General features: G+C 42.8%; 2 protein-coding genes across 4 annotated transcripts in view; both read right to left on the bottom strand.

The window, feature by feature from the left end:
• Positions 1–1,635, bottom strand: part of LPAR3 (lysophosphatidic acid receptor 3) — a 100,532-nt gene extending 98,897 nt beyond the window's left edge. The window contains exon 1 of the mRNA XM_042997703.1: positions 1,600–1,635. The gene's annotated coding sequence lies outside the window, so the exon portion shown is untranslated. The remainder of the gene's footprint in view (positions 1–1,599) is intronic.
• A 6,876-nt stretch (positions 1,636–8,511) lies between these two features.
• Positions 8,512–20,522, bottom strand: part of MCOLN2 (mucolipin TRP cation channel 2) — a 56,881-nt gene continuing 44,870 nt past the window's right edge. For all 3 annotated transcript variants that reach the window (XM_042997706.1, XM_015536218.2, XM_042997707.1), the window contains exons 12-14: positions 13,842–14,048; positions 11,706–11,827; positions 8,512–9,292 (exon numbers count right to left, since the gene is read on the bottom strand). In XM_042997706.1, the coding sequence (XP_042853640.1) occupies positions 9,256–9,292; positions 11,706–11,827; positions 13,842–14,048 (366 nt within the window). In that variant the 3' untranslated portion in view covers positions 8,512–9,255. The remainder of the gene's footprint in view (positions 9,293–11,705; positions 11,828–13,841; positions 14,049–20,522) is intronic.

The following is a 20,522-nucleotide window of genomic DNA, read 5'->3' on the forward strand; positions in this document are numbered from 1 at the left end:
ACACACACGGCTTAAAATCTTAAGTTTTACCTCCATTCACCAATGCATCCAGTTTATCTTTTTCAAAGCTTCCTTACATCCATTATCTCCTAGACATTACATCAACCTTATGAACTATTCAGCTCTAAAGATGGGCTGCCTGGGTCTGTGTCCCAGTTCTGGTGTTTACTGTTATGTGACCTTGGACAAGTTATTTAACCTCTCTGTATTCTCAATTTTATTATCCCTGTGTTACAGATAAGGGTTCTGAGGCTTGGAACAGCTTAACAAATTGTCTAAATCACTTGGCAATTTAGTATTAGAGCTGGGAATTTCTATGGAGCTTTCAACTCCCCCTACAAAGATATAAGATTATTTTCCATTAGCACCAGCATTGTGTGAATTCAAGGAATGCTGCTTAACAAGGTGTTGTTTAAAAATAAAAGCCACATTTCTCATTAAGCAGGTTAAACTTAATTTTCTGCCATTACATTCTATTCAGCAAGCATTATTTAGAAGGCAGGCAGCAGGAAGGGAGGATGGGAGAGGACTGTGGGGTCAGAAGCTCCAGATTTGAAGCCATGCTCTGCCCCCTACTCTGCGTTCAGTTTTCTCTTTGGTTTAATGGAAATTCAGATACGTAAGTTGTTAAGTTGGCTGGAATGAGTAGTGATACTACATGTACATAGTAGGCATTCAACCAAATACAGCTTTTAAAGTACATACTATTTTTTGAGTGCTTGCTACTCACCAGGAACCCTGCTGTGCACATGAAACACAGAGACACAGAAAATTTTGTGCCTTTGGGGGCTCACTCTCCAGGAATTTGTAATGGCTCCTCACACAGCAAGGACACTAAGCCAGTTGTATAGACTGCAATTCTTTCCTTCTGAGTATGCTTTTAAGATTTTGTTTACATCCTTAATTCTCTGAAAATTTTCATTTTCACGCAGTAAATTCATCTGGTTTTTCTTTTATGATTTACTGATAGCTTTAAACTCAGAAAGCCCTTCTCTGCTTCTTATATCAGATCAATATTCGTCTATATTTTTTTCTAGTTCTTTTACAGGCTTAGTTTTTCACATTTAAATCTTTAATCCATTTGGTATTTACTTGGCTATATGGTTGTAAGGTGCTGAATAATCATCTTTTTAAGACACATTCCTGATAATACTGGTTGATAATATTAGCTTATTTGGTTTGTGCCCATTTCTGTCTCAATAACTTACCCTCTGAGCTGCCTGCTGTGAACGTGAATTGCCACTCTTTGAAAAGGCCAGTGGGGAAGAAATGTTATTTCGTTCAGTTTTATCCCATTTGGTCGCTTCAAATTTAAGTCAGAACAATAAATGCCAATTCTTTTGTTTCAATCCTATAAATGAGGAGGCTTAAACAGAGTATTTTGTAGAAGGGTTAAAGGTCAGGGCCCCCGTAAGCCTAGAAAGTATGAGAGAGGTGACGTCATGTCAGTATCATACTAGCCACGGCCACTCACACCCAAGCTCCCCTCATCTGCCTGTCATCCCTTTCCCTTATGTTCATCTTTTCCAGGTGGACTATGGAACCATTTATGCCAGGGAAATAAAATTCTAGTAGAAGAATCATCACCGACCCACTCACCCCTTCCTCCGTCTGTTCCAGGAACAAGACCTGCTCAAGAAAGGACATGGGAAGCAATCTCCACATCAGTCTGGCTGGCAGCTCCAGTGCACCTTCCCCAGAGATCAGACTTGGGTTGGGTGGCCTCACTGTCCAAGAATGTGGGCGTGGCAGTTTCCCCACAGAGCGCCCTGCTGGTCGCCCAGGGTCACGGTGCTGGTGTGTATTAAGACCATGGTTTGGCCTCTGAGCATATAGTCTGTGCCAGCTGCCCACTGTACCCCTTTGGGCATAGATCCATGGTCAGCCTGCCAATCTTTGAGAGTTCTCCCTCACCACCGATGCCCAGCTGGTCTCCTCTGACTGTGTTGGGAGGTGAGAAGACTCCTAATGGGGTTTCCTACCACCCTGCTGCCTCACATATTCCACATAGTAAGGAAGTGTTACGAGTTTACCATCTGCAATAGTCACAGAGTTGGTTTACTGGAGTCAGAGCTTGCAAGGAGGTATCACTGGGGTTGGTCTTGGCATAAACCACTGACCTTCTCTGCAGGGCTCTGGAAGGAAACAGGCAGATCAGCCCCATGTGCACTCAGGCATTTATAGAACTCCATGCTTTCTTCATTTATGAGGTATGGGCCATGCCACCTTACCTGCCCTGTCCCCCCCAACCCCCAGTCTCATTCTACCCTGACCCAGGAACATTCCTCTAATATGACCACATTTCACTACCACCCCCCAAATCAAGGCAGTGGGGGTAGGCACAACACAGTCCTCTCTGAGCCTCTTAATCAGTTTACCTCCCCACCCCCGAACCCTTGACGTCCCCACACACTGCCCCTGCCTAAGAGAGTCATAAAGTCAAAGCACTTTCTAGCACTTACCTATAAGACCGTCAATTTCAGGTAGCCACACTTAGTTCTGAAACTTAGTGATCCCACACCCAAATCTTGATGGTGGTCATGGGTAGCGGGTAAGGAGGATGGATTCTTCATAAAGTCTCTGTGCAATCTGTAAGCTTCAGACTACAGATGTCAGTCTGGCTTTGTTAGTGGTTACACCCACACATCTTGCCACCTTTATAGACACAAACCATGGCCAGCCTTAAGGTCACAGTACTTCAGTGTGTGTGTGTGTGTGTGTGTGTGTGTGTGTGTAGGGTAGGTGGAGCTGGATGATGCAGAAACAGAAAGTCTTGGATACGCTTCTTTTAAATATGTGGAAGGAGAAATGCCCATGTGATAGAAATATGCATTAAAGCCATTCAGCCTAATAAATGTATTTCTCTGTAATAGGAGTTATGAAAAGAGACCTTCCCCCCTAAATGCATAGTCCAAAAGCATGAACTCACAAGAAAATGACAGGGTATTTAGCAGAAATGTCTTTTGAGAAAGAAAGAAAAAAAAATACACACACACACACACAGATAGATAAAACACATACGTGAGATCTGGTATATTCCTTAGCGACAGTTTTCACACAAATTCCTCTTTGTGTTTAATTACAGGGAAATGACATCACTGTTTTGTTGTTTTTATCTGGATGATTGCAGCAGTTTTGTAACTAATTTCCCTACTTATCTCACCCAACTCTAATCTATCCTTCGCAGTTCTGCCTTTTCTGGTCTTGTAGCTCCCCATGGTGCTCACAGTCCCTGTGGCCTTGCCTGTCACTTCTCGGTCTTGTCTTCTATTAATTTCCTCAGTACATGACCTACATTTTAACCACCCCAAAACATTTTTCTTAACTGGCTTGCTTCTCCCTCAGATGTCCATGCTTTTGTTCTATCATTGCTTTTATCCAGAAAGCCCTACCCCAATCCCACTCCCACCTTGGCCATCTGGTCAAGCACAATGTATTATTCAAGTCTCAGTTAACATCATCTAGTTCTCTTTAAGAGGCCTTAATTTATACTTCAGACAGGCAAGAACTTACTGCTATTCTGCTCTTATATAGCACTTGGGGTGCCCTTGTGCTATCCTTGCTTTGTATGTTATTGTCTCTCCCACTAGACACCAAACCTCTTGGGGCCAGAGACCATGGCATTCATTCCTTGCATCCTTAGTACCTAGCACAGTATTGGAAATCAACAAATATATGTGGAATTAATGGTCTTTAACAGCATCACCCTTTTCCATCTGCACATCATGTCATTATCTCCTTTCCCCAAATTAGCAGTGCTTATCACGTCCCTTGCTTAACTTGTCATCTAAGAAACTTTCATGCTTATTAGCCAAGTCTACCTCTCAAACCCCCCAGCTGGAGAAAATTAAATATCGATAACAGCTCCCTGATTTGCCCCCAAAGGCAACCAAGAGCTAAGACCCAACTCACTGTCTTGCTATCATAGACAACACATGCAGGATGGCACAAACACAGGGTGCTAGGTCCAAATGGCATTATTAATACTCTCTCCTCTGGTAGACCCAGCATGGCAGGCTCACAAGTGAGGATGTAAATTCACTTTGTCAAAGCAAACATTCCTCTTGGGGGACATCCGCTCAACCTCGAGGAGAGAATAATGACCACAGCCCACAGGCAGCGGGGGATGAGTAATTTACTGCCGCTAGGCAATTAGTGTTGCTAGAAAAAAAATTGCTTTCATTTAAAATTCTCTTTAAACCATATGTATCATGGCTCATGGGATAATTTATGTATCATTAGAAACTAAGAAACATACATCACCCTAATAAATTGTCTCTCCCATTCACCACAGCCAATAGCTCCCAGGGGTCTTTAAGAAGTCAGAGTTTTGCTGTCCTTGTTATACAAGATGGTGTGGAAATGTTGTATGTGACTAATTTAGCTTCTCATTCACTCCCTGGTTCTCTGGCAGAGACAGATGGCAAGAGAGACATTTGCCACCATTTTTACCCACTGGTTTGCAGCAGCATTTGCTGTAAATGAGCCCATGATAGAACAGCCATAAGTTGTATTGTTTTCCCTAACAACTTGAATGTCCATTTTGAGATTTGGTCGATCTTGATGTCTTCCCAGTGCTAATATGTTATTTTCTCCAACACACAGCATGTTTAACAATCCTACAGCTTCTCATTCAAAGACAGGCCCTTCATTCTAACAGCAAATGGCTGCGAAGAGCTCGGAGAGAGCATCTGATTGCTTAGTATGTGGAGCAGGTCCCACGGGACTTGGCTGGGCAAGGTCACAGGACATATGGTAACTGGGCAAACATAACTTGAGTTTAGAGGATGAACTACCCTGACTCTGTCAATGGAAAAACATGAAATGGAGAGAAGAAAATGAGGCATGGGGAGAAAGGTGAGCAGCCCAGCATCCAACCCACCAATGCAACATGGAAACAACCTTGACCAACATCACCAACTACAGAAGTTTAATCTCCATCTTTGTGAGATAAGCAGTAGGCCAGAGCCACTCAGTCAGTTAAACATCTGACTCTTGGTTTTGGCTCAGGTCATGATCTCACGGTTTGTGAGATCAAGCCCCATGCAGAGCTCTGTGCTGGTGATTCAGCGCCTGTTTGGGATTCTGTCTTTCCCTCTCCACCTCTCCCCTGCTCGTGTGTGCTCTTGCACATGCTCTCTCTCTCAAAATGCATAAACTCAAAAAAAAAAAATCACCACTCTAGGAATGCCTGGCTGTCTCCGTCATTAGAGTATCCAACTCTTGATCTCAGGGTTGTGAGTTCAAGATCCATGTTGGGTATGGAGCCTACTTAAAAAAAAAAAAAAAAAGCTACTTTAGAGACTTCTGGGGAAGATGGTCGAGTGGAGGACCCTAAGCTCACCTCATCCCACAAATACAACTAGATTATCACTCACATCAGTGTAAAAGCCACTCCAACTCCGGTTCACTCTTTCCTTTTGTTAAATTTCAATTGTTTCATAAACTAAGTATGACACTGGGCTCCTAGCCTTTGTCTAAAAGGCCATGCTTTAATCACTGAGATCATCAATGAGTTACATTGTACTACCATGAGAATTTACTACATGACTTGGTGGGGGGGGGGCTGTTCGAAAAACATGAAGAATTGCAAGACTGTGAGGGCGAAGCATGAAGCCAGGTGTGGGGTCCTTTGTGAATGCATAGGTCACACAGCCACAAAGCTGCATAGCATGAGTATCAAGTATCTCAAGTGGAAGGAACTTTCGGAAAGCAGAAGTGTTCAGCATTTGCTCCAACTCACTGCATCATGTTCCCTTTCCCATGCCTGTAGTTCACTGTCCTCGCTTACGGGCCTAATGTCTGAACACCACGCTTGGGGGTTCATCTGTGAGGTCCTCAATCACTCTGTCCCACAAGAGCTGCTTCATGTATGTTTTACAAGTAGTGTGAACTTCTGGACTTGGTAGAGAGACTCAGCGTTATGGGTGAGAGTCCAAACTTTCAGTGAGGAGGAGCAAAATGAAGTTTGCTCAACTTACATGAAAATAAAGGTGAAACTGATTAGTAGTAAAGTGAGGTTGAGTCATCCAAAGTTCCTGTGATAAGTGGCGGCCACAGGTGAATTCTTCAGGGAACCGGAGTCGTATCTTTAAACATCGCAGGTCTTTATACTGGCAGGAGCAATCCATGGCCGAGACCACAGTAGCAGTTCACCAAACATACTTCCCTAGTGACTCTGGGGCCCCTGACCATCAGTGACAGGGCTGGGCCACTTTTACAGGAGGCCCTCAGGCACTGGAAGGTGACTGGCTATTTGTCCCTAAGGTGAGAAGCTGGGGTGCCGTGCTTCTCCTCAACCTGAGATTCTGAGCGTAGGCCTCCCCACAGCCAAGGGGCCCTCCAACCCTTATGATATGGGCCCTCAGCACGGTTTAGGGGCAGTGACTGGAATCTCCTGAAGAGCTTCTCCGAAATACCTTCTCTCACCCTTTTGCATTTGCCATCCCACGTCCTCCACGGTGGCCTAGAAGCAAGCTAGCCTATACTTCGCACCTTCTGAAAAATTTGGCTAGGGCAGTGGGCTCCTAGCAGAGGACAGAAGGGCTCGCTGAGAGTGAAGGCACTGGAGGTTCGTGACGGCTTGTGCACCTCAGTGACTTTAACCCTCCATCGGGACTGACAGCTTTGCCCCCGATGGAAGGGCACTTAGGTTGCTCATCTGCTCCACTTCTGCACAACTGTGAGTTCTGACAGCTGCTGAATTGATCATTGCTTCTAGCACATGGCTGCATATGGGATATTTACACACTTAGAGCCCTAACTGGAACAAAGTCCACCAAAAGTGTGTAGTAAGCTCACTACAAAATATTTTCCTGGCCAGCCCAGGTAAATAGATCTGTACATTTGTAGACTATGCTAGGAAAAGCTTCTTAAAGATCTACTATTTACCATGCACTCCCGAGTCATGCCGAGTTCTATACACTTCATATTTCACTCACTTAATCCGCACAGTCCCCATTTTACAGATGAGGAAACTGAAGCCCTGTATGATCCGTCCAAGGAGACTCAGTAGGAGAACAGGAGTCCAGGAAGAAGGGATGTAGACTAAATCTTTACTATTCCCTAGTCCCATGGAACCTACTTATAAACGTGACAGAAAAATCAAAAGGAAAGAACAGCTCAGGTTTCAATTCGATGCCAGGTCAATGCCAAGTTTGCCTGAGTTACCTGACTTATATGCGAATCCCACAGTTGAGGTGTATCACCATTTAGAAGCAAAAAGTAACTTGCCCAAGGCCACAAAGCTACAGGGTAAGCTTGGACTTTCACCTGAGTCTGTCCAGATGGCTCCCATGCCCATGCTCTTCTCTACCACCCCAAGTCAACAAGCTCAGGGCTGTTGTCCCTGGCTTTGGGGGTGCACTGCAAGCCAACGGGGTACATTCTAGTAAGTTGGAGATCCCAGAATGAAACCAGCAAAACCAGAAAGAACATGTCTCCTACCTTTCACAGTGCATTCTCCAAGTAGAGGCCTAGGTAGAAGAGAAAATGGTTTGTCCCAGATGTGTCCATTAAGCAGAGTTACGAGAACAACATTGTTCAATAAAACCCAAACAGACAATACAGTTGGTAAAATGACAACTGTTTACAATTAGTAAAAAGAGAGAAAACAATGTTTCCACAGATATAGGGTAACCTTGAGAAAGATTTTTCTCCCTGAAAGTGTTTTGTCCAGCTAGAGAGAAAAGAAATAAAAGGAAACATGAAAGCCAATAAAAGAAAACGCAAGCATGAAAGACCATCATTAATCTTCTATTCAAATGGTAGTCACAGCTGCAGATTACAGAAGGGCTTTAACAGCAATTCTATTCAGAGACAAACCAAATACTGGGGGTATACTCAGAAGTAAGTAAGTGATTGGATTGCACACCTGATTCGGGAGTGTTGGGAATGACCCTAGAAGCGCCAGTTAAATAATCCTTAGTTTAAAAGATGAATATAACTCTTGACATTTTTTGGTAAGAACTAAGATGGTCATTTTAGCAAAGTATTCTGTGTATAGACATGAGTCATTTATCTACAAATTTTAATGGTATTAAGTGAATGATTTTCCTGGGCTAGGTTTGGTGCAGGCACATGAAGAAAATGTGGGGACAAGGGGAGAGAAAAGGGGTATGAGAAAGAAAATGTGGTAGGGGCTTGACAGGGAAGGGCAGGAAAAAAAGAGGGAGAGCATTGGGATGAGGGTTCTGCTTGATTCCAATTCTGTTCTTCTCTAATAAATTTAAAATACAAAAGTACAAAATAAATCCATACATGAAGTAATCTTAATCTCAAGTTATTATCATAAATATTTATCGGATAACTTCTATATACTAACCCCTATATCTCCTTCATTGCTTTTAAGAAAGGGAGAAACCCCTTCCGGAGACCAGATAGGTCACAGAGATGTGATCTGAATTTTGCGCTAGGTAGATATTAAGAAATACTACATTAAAAAAAAAAAAAAGCAGTAGCTCCACTTGTTGTGATAAAAATAAATTTATTTGGGAAAAAGAAATACCATCTTTCCTTGCTTGACAAGGGCAAATTGCCACCATAGTGGAGTTCAGTTGTTAAAATGAGTGACCATTGCTCCCCTTCACTTCCATGTCATGTATGTATAATCAACAAGTAGGACAAGTGACAAGGTGTACAAATGACTGTTTCCAATTCATCCCACTGACCATGCCAACAGTTGCTTCCTGTCATGCTGGAAAACAAACAAACATAGGAAAACAGGCCAAGACGGTCTTTTTGTTGATTTAAGTGTGTTCTTTAATTGGCTTAATAGTTCTCCACCTTGCAATTTCTAACTGAGTATTGGAACCAACTTCATTTCTGTACTCACCATGAATTGACAAATGTCTTCTAATCCCAAATCACTTTTAAAACAAACCCTTACTGAATGATTAACACATATCTTTCAATGCATGGCTTTAGGTGCCATTGTTTTGGCACACTTTGAAATGTGATTTTTTTTTTCCATCCCAACATTGTGATGTCATAAATTAAAAGTTCAACGCAGAATTTCATTATCACTGCTCCATTGCACTAATGCCCAGTAGTTGACCATGGTCTATGCTTCATCATCCAAGTTTATAAAAGGAACTTTGGAATTTCAGTTGTGTTCAACCAGCTAACAGTCCTCTTTCCTGCTCCACGATTAAATAAGTCAGTATTTTTGGAAGTGCTGGTCCGAGCTGTTTGGGGCCCTCTGCATTGTCACAGGGTAAAGAGGCCTGAAACTTGATTATCTTTAGCAGGAAGATTTTAGTTCATAAGTACCAAGTGGTCATCACTTCCTTTCCTGTATCAGAAAGGGGAAGGAGGAAAGAGAAAACAATGATTTCAGAATCTGTGGGATGGAATAGGAATACTCTGCAGTCAGGCATGCATAGGTTATAGACACACTGAGTTCGACATATAAGAAGAAGAAAAGGTAAGAAGGTCAATGTACACTATTTTTGGTTTGACTAGATGCTTTTGGCAATTCTGAGGAGTTGTCCATGTAAAAGGACCCTGCGTCTCCTTTCATTGACAAAGCAGTGGCTTTGTCACATGACAACAACATATGGCTACAATTGGCTACTCAATGGCTACAACAGATTTTCCCCTTTGCTGCAGTGGAGAAGGGGAAAGGTTAATTCTGTATTTGTCCAACCAGGTATATCTTTCCAAAGAATCACATCACATGAGACCTGGTTTCAGAGGTCATTTGTTGTACTCTGATGGCACTGGAAGGACCAAGAGGTTAAGGAGAGATCATGGGACACATTTGGTAACCAGAAGGGTCCAAAACAGAAAGCCAGGTGTTCTGATGATCAGTCCAGAGACTCTGTCAACAATTTGAAGGAAAATCAGTCTATTGTGGTTGCTGGACCTGTTTGATTAAAAAAGTGACCCCCATCTGTGCTCTGCAGGAGACAGAGCTGTCAGTTGGGGGTGTCAGGGATAGGCACCAGAAAGGGGACCTAGACACCAATATTTGTGATGCCCTTACTCCCCACATTCCCTCAGTGAGGTCTCTCTCTAATATTTACTCTCCCTTTATGGCCTTCCTCAATTTCTACCATTCTTAGGTTCCTAACCTTTAAACACCTCCAGGTGTACTTTTTGATGGAGTCAAAGTCATCATTTATTCTCATGGCCCCAGGACCATCCATTTCCGGCATCAGTCCCGTGACCTTCATTTACTCTCTGTAGGGTCCATCCCATTTGGCCTGGGGTCCAATCAGATCAAGCTTTGATCTGATTATTCAACTAAAACTTCTCCAGCTGACTTCACCCATGACCATCTTCGGTAACGACCACTTCTGTTTTTATTTTTGATAGCCTCTTTTTTCAAAACTTTCACCATTTTAGTTCTTCAGCTGACTTCCTTGGTAGACTCCCTCAGTCCACTGAATTCTTTCATTTGTCATGATGAGCAGACCCTCCTGTGAAGCAGGCATCTTCTCAACAGCCCCTCGCATACCATACAGTGGACCATCTGCTGATAGTGATTCTTCTTCTCAGTTCTCAGACCCAATCCGACCAAGAAGTTTTCTAGTCCCTCCCTTAAACCTTTTGCTCATTCCATGTGGCTGCACAAGAAAACATTTAACATCCTCCTGTGGCTTTTGTGATGCACACCAAAGCCCAAAAATCAAATACCAAAAACTTATCGGTTACTTTCCAGAATTCACAATTACATTCTCTAGTGATGATTTTTTCTTTACAGTTAAATACACATTGGAAAAAACAACTTTGAGAGACTTTCCTTACATAAGGTGCCTCTTAGGAAGCCACTGCCTATTAAGAAAATTAATTTCCCTTTATCCCAGCTTCCATGGCAACACTTTAATGCTCTGAGAGGAAGAAATGTGATTTTAAAAAACTGAACTTTTCTCAGAAGACTTCATTTCATATTTACCAGACATTCTTTGGAAACGCTCACTCATATCATTTCAAATCCCAAGATGCGGTATGAATCGATTAACAGAAAATACATCCTGTGGTTTAAAGTAGCAATTACGTTCTTCCATCTCCCTTCAGGAATTTGATTTAGAGATTTCCTCTCGAAAAACATGGGTAGGGGATATTTTCAGTCAACAACCCCACCTGTGACTACAGAGGAACATAAATAAGGGCACAATTAAGAAAACTATCCTCATGTGACCCCTATTTTACCCCCAAACCACTAAGTGGATGCTTTGCCACTGAGGTGTAGACCATTTGCATAAGTGTCCTGCCGAATGCCAGCAAAGCACAGTTGGTCGATGGAGAGCTACCGATACGTGTTCCCAACCAAAGCTATGCACAGCCTCCTCTCAAGCAGGTTCTCTGCTCAGCTCAAGAAAGGTTATTTATACCAAATACTGTGGAAAGGGAAAGGCCGTGGACATTCCTAGAGCTCCACTCCTAAAAATAAGAGTTTTGACCTCTTACTTTGGCCACCTCAGAGTTCACCTTCTTGACGTTAGCGGACATAACCCAGGCCTTCTTGTTAGGGTCTCATCATATTCCCTAGAGATTTCAACCGCGTCATGTAGCTTTCTACCCCGTTTTGTAAGAAACATTTCTAAAGCCAGTTTCAGTGGGAGGAAAGAAAATGAAAGATGAATTATTTCCCACAATAAGCTGATCTCTGAGAATAGGGTAAACCTTGGAAGAACCCGTTGTTAAGGCCACAGAGAAGATCACCTCAGGAGCATGGAGACCTGATTAAACACAATACTGACCTCCTCAGGCAGCAGATGCAGGACAAGAAGGGTGAGGCCTCTTTCTGATACTTCTCTTTGCTACCACACTCCTTCAGGAATTCCTGAAGGTCCGTTTCAGGAAATCCATTCTGTTGGTATTTCTTTAAAAAGTACATAATGTTGTTACCTTATTTGCAGAGCATGAGAAATGGCTCCCTCTGTCAACACATCAAACCCACCTTTGCTAAAATAAAACTCTCCCACGTTGCTAGCTCCGATCCAAGAACTTATATTAACAGTGAGGCATCAATCTGTCAGTCCCAGAAAGTTAAGCCAGGGCCACCATGGGAACGGAAAACAATCCAAAAAACCCAGAAAGAAAGCCATGGCTGGGCAAGGGAAGGGTGTGTTAATAAAGGGAATGAAGGAAATAGTCAAAAGTCTAAAATTTTAATGTTAAGACCAGATAAGACCTCCCCTTTCTCTCACTGCCAATGTAGACCCCTCAGGGAAGTAATCCCTATTTCCTCTACTTTTTATTTTTTAGTTTATTTATTTATTTATTTATTTTGAGAGACAGCACACAAGTGGGGCGGTGCAGAGAGGGAGAGGGAGAGACAGAATCCCAAGTAGGCTCAATGCTAACAGCACAGAGCCCGACACGGGGCTCAAACTCACGAACCACGAGATCACGACCTGGGCCGAGATCAAGGGTCCGACACTTAAACGACTGAGCCAGCCAGGTGCCCTATTTTCTCTACTTTTGTAGAAATTGGTCACTTAGTGGGGGAGAAGGCAGAGGGGTCTTCCCACTTACCTCATGCTTACTGAAGTCACCGAGGCTTGGCCCGCTCGCTGGGGCAGGGGCACTGCCACATCAAAGACAGGAACCCACAGGGCAGGAGTACGCAGTTCCTGTCTCCATGCCCAGCCTTACTGCTACAGCCAAACAACCATTCCCACGGGAGCACTCAGCTCGCCATACTCAGAGTGCTCAGAAGTATTTCCAACAGACTGTCCTCTTCCGAATTAGTCTGAGAAGGGCTTAGGAAGAGGACAAAACCCCAAGGCACTGACATGAACCCCTGGTCCTGAAACAGGATTTTCCAAGCACAACCATCTGCTGTGGAGATGCGGCCACACTAGGCAGCACAGAGCTCGCTTCAAGCTACAACTCAGTTAAACAGGTCCAGTCTGAAAGGATACAGAACCCACAGGACGGCTTCAGAAGCTAGGACACTCAGCAGTCACAAAAGGCTCAGTTTTCATGATTTAATGGAAATTCGCACCACACACATGGTTATGTCATGCCGTGTTAGCAGTGTATCCATATCTGGACAGGCTGTCACGACAGCAGTCACCCCTCATCACTCAAACTTATTCAAAAGCTCAAGTTCCAGAACAGGCAGGTACACCTATACCTGCCATTGCCAACACGGACAGCCCAACTATGTGATTTACCATGCTCGGCCCATCCCGACCCACTTCCTTTCTCTCTTCCAGCATACTTCTAAACCCACCCACCCTGGTCAGGGCAACAGGGACAATGCCCCAAATGTATACTTAAAATTAACTTCCAGGGGCACCTGGGTGGCTCAGTCAGTTAAGCTTCTGACTTCAGCTCAGGTCATGATCTCACGGTTCACGAGCCTGAGCCCCACATGAGGCTTTCTGCTGTCAGCACAGAGCCTGCTTCGGATCCTCTGTCCCCACCTCTGTGTGCCCCTCCCCCACTTGCACTCTCTCTGTGTCTCTCTTAAAATAAGGAAATAAACTTTAAAAAATAAAATAAAATTGGGGCACCTGGGTGGCTCAGTCGGTTAAGCATCCGACTTCAGCTCAGGTCATGATTTCACAGTTTGTGAGTTCAAGCCCTGCATCAGGCTCTGTGCTGACAGCTCAGAGCCTGGAGCCTGCTTCGGATTCTGTGTCTCCCTCTCTCTCTGCCCCTCCCCCACACATACTCTGTCTCTCTCTCTGTCTCAAAAATAAATAAAACATTAAAAAAATAAAAATAAAAAATAAAATTAACTTCCAACACCTAAAAAGTTTCTTTTCCACAAAGCCTCAAAATCAAAATACTATTGTCCTATTTTAAGTAAAAAGTGTAGTATTTTCCTACGTTCCAATCCAGATAGAATTTGTAGTCATTTTTTGGCAGCAAAGATTACTTACCTTGATGGTATCATAAGAATCTGTAATAAGTGCAATGAACAGGCTGAGGATCATATATATAAAAAGACTGATGAAGGAATATAAATACAGGCGACTGAACAGCCACACCAAGATGCTCTTCTGCTGTATTTGAGCAAAGGTCGCAAACATGTCATCACCATTGACCAGAGAAAACAGACACTCAGCAACTGTGTTCAGATCTTCAAACTGTAGGGGGGGAAACCAGAAATTTTTAAGACGTAATATCCAAAAAAAACAGAGAAGCATCTAGTTAGCTTCTTTTGCTGATGCTGTTGTCACTATCATTAAGTGACATTCATTTTATTTATTTATTTTTTTAATTTTTTTTTAACGTTTATTTATTTTTGAAACAGAGAGAGACAGAGCATGAACGGGGGAGGGGCAGAGAGAGAGGGAGACACAGAATCGGAAACAGGCTCCAGGCTCCGAGCCATCAGCCCAGAGCCCGACGCGGGGCTCGAACTCACGGACCGCGAGATCATGACCTGAGCTGAAGTCGGATGCTTAACCGACTGAGCCACCAAGGCGCCCCGACATTCATTTTATTTTTTAAAATTTGTTTATTTAAGTTCAAGTTAGTTAACATACACTGTAGTATCGGTTTCAGGAGTAGAACCCAGTGATTCATCACTTACATACAACACTCAGTGCTCATCCCAACAAGTGTCCTCCTTAATGTCCTTCACCCATTTAGCCCATCCCCCCAACCCGATCAACCCTCAGTTTATTCTCTGTATTTAAGAGTTTCTTATGGTTTGCCTCCCTCTTTTTATCTTATTTTTCCTTCCCTTCCCTTATGTTCATCTGTTTAGGTTCTTAAATTCCACATATGAGTGAAATCATATGATATCTGTCTTTCTCTGTTTTATTTCACTTAGCATAATGCACTCAAGTTCCATCCACGTTGTGCAAATAGCAAGATTTCATTCTTCTTGATTGCTGAGTAATATTCTACTGTATATATATGTGTGTGTGTGTGTGTGTGTGTGTGTGTGTACCACATCTTCTTTATCTATTCATCAGTCAAGGGACATGTGAACTCTTTCCATAATTTGGCTATTGTTGATAGTGTTGCTATAAACACTGGGGTGCATGTGCTCCTTCGAATCAGCATTTTTGTATCTTTTAGATAAATACCTAGTAGTCAGTTGCTGGGTCGTACAGTAGTTCTATTTTTTATTTTTTCAGCAACCTCCATACTATTTTCCAGAGTAGCTGCACCAGTTTTCATTCCCACCCACAGTGCAAAAGGGTTCCTCCTCCTTGCCCACATCTGTTGTTGCCTGAGTTGTTACTTTTAGCCATCCTGCCAGGCATGAGGTGGTATCTCATCATGGTTTTGATTTGTATTTCCCTGATGATGAGTGATGTTAAGCATTTTTTCATGTGTCTGTCAGCCATCTGAATGTCTTGTTTGAAAGGTGTCTATGCATGTCTTCTGCCCATCTCATTTCTTCACTGAATTATTTGGGTGGTTTTTTTTTTTTTTTTTGGTGTTGAGTTGGATAAGTTCTGTATAGATTTTGGATAACACCCCTTTATCCAATAACTAATTCATTTTCAAACATCTAGAATATACCACAATATGAAAACATTATTCAAAACTCTCCTCCACGCTTACAATCTTAGTATTTCTCTCACTTTTTTTCCTTTGAACTTTTTATATACTTGTGGTCACATCATCTAAGAATTTTGGATATTGACTTTTTTTCTACTTAACATTTCTTGAGTTATTCACACTTAGAAAGCATTCTTTTTATGTAACAGGCCATTCCTTGGATGTCAAATTTAACTATTTCCTTGTCACTAGACATCCCAATAATATTTGTTATTATAAAGGACAATGTAGTAAACATGTCTTAGCATAATGTTTTTTCCTATTATTGGTTCTAAGTGATGCATGTCTGCCAAACCACTTTCTGAAGGAACTGTGTACTCTACAACCAGCAAGATAGAAGTGGCTGAGACACAGCACGGGCTCGAGAAAGTTTTGCCACATGGAGTGTTTCACTGTAGCCTTTCCAACCACAGGTCCAGGTAATTATAGCACATTAAAAACAAAGATCACCACGGTGGGAAAGTGTCAAAAGATGAAGGATCACGGCTCATGCCTTCAAAGGGCTCCCATGCTAATAGCGGACAGGCCAAGATACACAATGTCCTGTGGTAGAGCTGGGGTGGGCTGTGTAAGCAAAGCGGCCCTCAGAACTATGGCCCGCAGGCTGAGTAGTTCACCAATGAGAGGAGAAAGGGGAGCGTTTATCAGTGGACATAGGGGAAAACAGCGCTCTACCGGGAAGTGGCTGGAGTCACGCAGCAAGGGCAACCTCTGGTCTTCTACACACTTCAAACTCCTACAGGCCAACTTGAAACCAGTAAAAATACTCTATCCAGAAGAGTGACACAAGCTGGTCTGTTTGTTAAAGGTAACCGCAGCCCACGGAAGATCTCCTAGAATGAGATAAGCCTAGGGGCAGGGAGGCCAGTGAAAGGTGAGTGCGGGAGCCGGGGGTTGCAAGGAACCCAGGGGAGACCGGAAAGAGAAGGAAACGAAGATGAAAATAAGTCTGGGAAGAGACACCTAAGGGACTCAGTTTTAGATGAGGCGAGTCTGAGGAGCCAGAGAGAAATGCTGATATTAAGCAGTTAGTTGGAGGCATACACCTGGAGTTCAGGAGCTGAGCGTGTGCAGAGTGGAATTCCACCAGCAGCCCTCCTGGCTTTAAGTGGTTAACAACCTATTGCCACAGCAACTAACAACAGCAGGTGCATAATAAACAAACATCTCTAGGGCCAGGGGGTTAAACATCAGTGGAATGTAAAAGCTTCTATCTAAAGAACAATAATGACCTAATAGGCAAAAGACAATACAGTTTTCAAAAACACAGATGGAACAAGTTAGTGTAGAGTTTTGAACCAAATTCTGTCCTTAGCATGAGGGGCACATGTCCACTGAGTCAGTTTGGCTCTAGGGACAGCCCAGTCCCTGATGAATGTTTACAGGACACCTCGACTCAGAGGTCCAGGTACTACATCACATGCCACAAAGTAAAACCTCCCACCCCCTAACCCAGAAATTGTCCTTTCCCTCCAAATTCCCTATTTCTGTCAATGACTCCAGTCTCCTACCAAAGAACAGTTACGCCAAAACCATCAAATGCTTAAAACTGTGTGTTGAATTGATTAGTCTTCCCTTCTCTTCAATCTTCTAAGGTCTATCCGCGCCTATGATGTTTTTCTGATCCACTCTGATGTCAACACTTACACCCAGATTATTATGAAAACCTCCAAGCAAGTGGTCTTTACTCCAACCTCCTCATCCTGCAGTCCAGACTTCAGTAAAATCTAAACCTCATAGACTATAGACTCCAGGTCATTTCGCTTGCTTAAGAATATACAAAGTCGGGCGCTTGGTCAGTTGAGCATCTGACTTCAGATCAGGTCATGATCCCATGGTTCGTGTGTTCGAGCCCTGCGTCGGGCTCTGTGCTGCCAGCTCAGAGCCTGGAGCCTGCTTGGGATTCTGTGTCTCTCTGTCTCTCTGCCCCTCCCCTGCTCACGCTCTGTCTCTCTCTCTCAAAGATAAATAAACATTAAAAAAAATTGCTTAATTAAAAAAAAAATAATAATATACAAAGTCAGGATGCAAAGTAAAAATCCAAACCAAGAAGGTTGGGAAAAGTTTCTTCTTCACGTGGCCTCTTGCTCTCTCCTCATCGTCAATATTAGCATCCTGTGTCTGTCTGCTCCCACACACCAGGCCCACTTCTTTCTCTTTTCCTCACGGATGTGTCCTCTTCACCTGACGTGATGTCCTCCTCCACCTCCTTCTCCCCCGCCCCATCCCTGTATCCCACTAAGCCAATGTTGATGGGCTATTTCAAAGTCTACTTCCAGACAGACTGCGCTGGCTGCTCTAGTCCCTTCCCTGTTCTCTGTATCAGTAAGAACCATGGAGTAAATTATTAGCTTGTCTCCTCATTGGTTTTATACACTTCTCCATGTCCCAACTAGATAATACACACCATGTCTTAACCTCCCTGCTCCATGTCCAAATCCACAGGGTAAAAGGGTAAAGCTTGTAACCAAGGGAGAGTAACAAAGGTAGCCCAAACAAAGATCATGCCCGTGCCTTTACCGCATCAGCAACAATTCGGAGAAACTCTGAAGTTGCTCTCCACAAAGATCTGGAGGGGATATTCACTTGAGCAAATCACTGAACAATATGCAGATTATCTAACAGTAAGATGGGCAGTTCTCAGAGTCAATATTTTCCATCCCTACCACCATCCTTAAGACAATGAAATTAAACCTGGTTTCTATAGACATGGATTACAACTCTGCCAGCACCATTAATAATTCTTTTGGAATCTAGTCAATTCCTTTCTTTAGTTTCAAGAACCCGTAACAGTCTGTGCTTCAGGTTCCAAAGCTGCAAATAGTTGTTGGGTACATTCTCAAATTCATTCCTTAGTCTCTTGTGTCTCTTGTGCGGTTACTTAGTATCAGCCTAGATATGATATCTGCTTCAATATGAATGTTATTCACAACCATTGTATCTCCCTCTCCTCTATGCACATGAGATGTATTTTAGCCCACCAAACATTTAAAAGAGAACCAATAAAATAAATGGTACACATCCTGCCATTTTGTACCTGGAGAAGTGGCTGTGAACCACACTCGGTTTCAGTGGCCAAAATCCATAGTAGAAGTGAACTTAAATAATATCCAAGGTAAGGAGAATAAGATCCTAATGTGCTTCCAGTCTAAGACTACATTTATATGGAATTGCTTTGGTTCTTTTGAGAACTAGCTGAGCCTCTGCCATGTTTTATGCACTCTGCTAGACCTGGGAAATGCAAAGAGCAACAAGCCACAGTCATTGCCCTCCAAGAACTCAGTCTAGAAGAACCTGACAATGTTTGGTACACAGTAGACACTTAATAAATATTAAGTGGTTATTTTCCCCCCACTAGGTTCTGTGAGACCACTGTGTGAACTCAAGCACTTGTTCCACAAATGATCACTTTGTGACTGAGCCACAGAGAACTTTCATTCGAATGAAAACATTACCTACAGTGGCTTATTACAGAGAAGGGCATAAAAAATTGCTTTAAGAGCTGGTACTGAGAACCTCATGCAACATTCAGGTGAAATGATTTAACTGGCTAACAGCTGTTTTGAATAAGAGAGGTGCTTGGTTAAAAGGAGAAGCCTTGAAAGACTGAAGATGTCATATGGGTTCTATCGAACTTCTACCCAGGGCATCAGTGAAGTCCAGCATTTTTTCAGTGCCTTGGTCTTCTCATTTGTAAAATGGGGACAGTGCAATGTAACACTGATTTATTCTTCACGGTGAAAAAGTCCTATGGAAATGCAAGAGCCACATTAGCATAATGTTCTCCCAAACCTCATCTTCAATTATTAAACATCAACAGTCTGTGTTCCTCTGTGTCCAGACATTCTGAAAGGGCGCTGTGCCAAAGTCCATTAGTGATGGAATCAACATTGGCCAGAACTTGGGTCTTTACTCTCTTTCAGTTGAACCACTGAAATCCAATGTCTAACAGGAAAACAGGAAGCTAGAATATGGAAGTCCTGCTGCCCATCAAAGAGCCTGTGAAAGTCTAGTTCTCCTGATACCTCCTCTTTACAGTGTTCTGTTTGTTCATTTAAAGGAAGAGTTAGCTTCCATACCCAAGGATTTTAGAAATCCTAGAAAATGCTTGTTGTGGTGCCCAGCTTTTCAAGACTTCAGGTAATTCTCAAGGTCTTCTGATTCAAGAGATGCTGACAGAATCTGAAAATTCTGACCGTTTAGATTAATTTGCTGGGGAGGGAGGGGCACGGGGGGCAGTAAACATTTTGAACTTCAGATTCAAAGAAGAAGAAGCAGCAAAATAGAGAAGGAAAATGCAAAATTCCAGAACCCCTGAAGGTTTCGCCCTCCACTGACTAATGCCTTCACTGAGTTAATTCAACTATCCATTTCCCCAATGTATCAGTCTGGCTAGAGATGAAAGATAGATGCCATAAACAGACCTGCTATGCAACCCTAGAGACAACCCTCATCCCTCTGGTCCTCTGGGGGAGAAACGGACAGCAGACATTAACAGGGAGATACAAGTCCAGAGGTGCAAGGTACAATATGGTAGACATTAGCTACATGTGGCCACCGAGCACCTGATATACAGTTGGTCCAAACTGAGATGTGCTGTCAGGATAAAATACACACCAGATTTCAAAGTATAGAAAAAAAAAAAGGAGTATAAAATATCTCAATGTTTTATATTGAGTACATGCTAAAGTAATATCTGGCATATATTGGATTAAATATATAATTAAAATAAATTCATCTGTTTTTTTTTTTTTAACTGTGGTTACTAGGAAATTTGGAAATACACATGTGGCTCTCATTTGGAGCTCTCATATTTTTACTGAACAGTGCTAGTCCAGAGAATCCCACTCTCACCTGGATTCTTTAAAAGGACACAACCAAACATAGGAAAACACACTCAGACTCACAAAACAAATAACATCATTTTCTTCAAGGTAATCTTGACACATTGAGGGAAGTAAGACTGATTAAGTAGCTCTCCTCTCATGGTTGATCTATTCATGGGTCAAACCAAATGCTCTTTTGTAATGATCTGTTTTAGA

This window comes from Panthera tigris, chromosome C1 (assembly GCF_018350195.1).
Source record: "Panthera tigris isolate Pti1 chromosome C1, P.tigris_Pti1_mat1.1, whole genome shotgun sequence".
NCBI classification, from domain to species: domain Eukaryota; kingdom Metazoa; phylum Chordata; class Mammalia; order Carnivora; family Felidae; genus Panthera; species Panthera tigris.